The sequence below is a fragment of the Elephantulus edwardii genome, unplaced genomic scaffold (assembly GCF_000299155.1).
Source record: "Elephantulus edwardii isolate Elephantulus edwardi_28Jun2011 unplaced genomic scaffold, EleEdw1.0 scaffold00058, whole genome shotgun sequence".
Lineage (NCBI taxonomy): Eukaryota > Metazoa > Chordata > Mammalia > Macroscelidea > Macroscelididae > Elephantulus > Elephantulus edwardii.
The window spans coordinates 9,867,417-9,868,605 of record NW_006399808.1 but is presented as its reverse complement, the minus strand read 5'-3'; the positions used below and the strand labels follow the sequence as shown (position 1 = coordinate 9,868,605).

The following is a 1,189-nucleotide window of genomic DNA, read 5'->3' as shown; positions in this document are numbered from 1 at the left end:
AAATAAAAAAAAGATAGAAAAATACATTATAAACTTATAATAATGGCAGTAAATACATTATCTTACATGATTCTCATGGGCAATAGGTTGGTTTTGGTACAAACACAGCATGAGATTACTAAGGTAATAAATAAGAGATGAAATGCATGTCAGTGGTACGGGGACATTCAAGCGACACTCTCACCTACTCAGTTTAAAAAATTACATAATACTGTTAAAAAAAGTCTTAAATACTACATTTTTAATAAGAAATAAATTAAAGAATGATAATATTGAGAACCAAGGTATTCAGAGACTTCAAGTCATGCTTTTTTTTAAGTTGACACAAAAGTTTTGTCAACTAAATTTTCAAAAGTATGTTCAGAGCAAACATTACTCATACAAACTTCTGAATTTTTTGGTAATAAGTAGCATGTACTACTTTTGTAGTAAGAAAATACTAAGAACAAAAGAAATTTGATCTGGAGTAAAACTCAGAAACCTAGCTCCTGCTTGCTAAGACCCAAGTAAATGATATTTGTGGGGGGAAATCTACATCTTTGAATTTATATCTACATCATTATTGGGTAAAAACAAGTGTAAGCTCTTTGTACATACCTTCTGGCTAGCTCCTCTGGCATTCGCTTTGGAACCAAGGCTTTGTTCAGTTCAATCTCCAATACAAGATATGTCCCTGCTTCTGTATATTGCTGAAAAAAAATTTCTATACTTCATTCATCCCAGAAAAAGTTATATTTATGTAAGTTTTAATATGAAATAATGTTCACAAGAAAGAGAAAATGATATATTGTATATATTTATACATACATTTATATTTAACGTTTGTTTATAGTACTAGCATACTGTATTTAATGTGATTTCAACTGCTAAAATATTTTTTGCATAGAAAAATAACTGTAAAGAAATACAGTAGGAAAAAAAAAAGAAGGCCACTAACACTTGCAATCTCAGCTATTTCTTAACGGAAACAGTTTTCTTTTTCTCTTTTCCTGGAAAGTTCCACCTCAGTTGAAACTCGACTTAACTTGCTCATAGTGTTTTTTATAGAAACCTCTTAAGTGAATGCTGTATTTCTTCCACTAACTTTCTTTCACTGATGTTGTTGTTGTTGTTGTTATGTGCCGTCAAGTCGCCTGCGACTCATAGCGACCCTATGTACAACAGCCCTAAACTCCGCTCTGTCCTGTGC

General features: G+C 31.5%; 1 protein-coding gene across 1 annotated transcript in view; it reads right to left on the bottom strand.

The window, feature by feature from the left end:
* The window catches only part of TTC18 (tetratricopeptide repeat domain 18), a 146,918-nt gene that overhangs the window by 61,429 nt on the left and 84,300 nt on the right, over positions 1-1,189 (bottom strand). Inside the window, exon 12 of the mRNA XM_006887566.1 lies at positions 598-689. Within this exon, the coding sequence (XP_006887628.1) occupies positions 598-689 (92 nt within the window). The remainder of the gene's footprint in view (positions 1-597; positions 690-1,189) is intronic.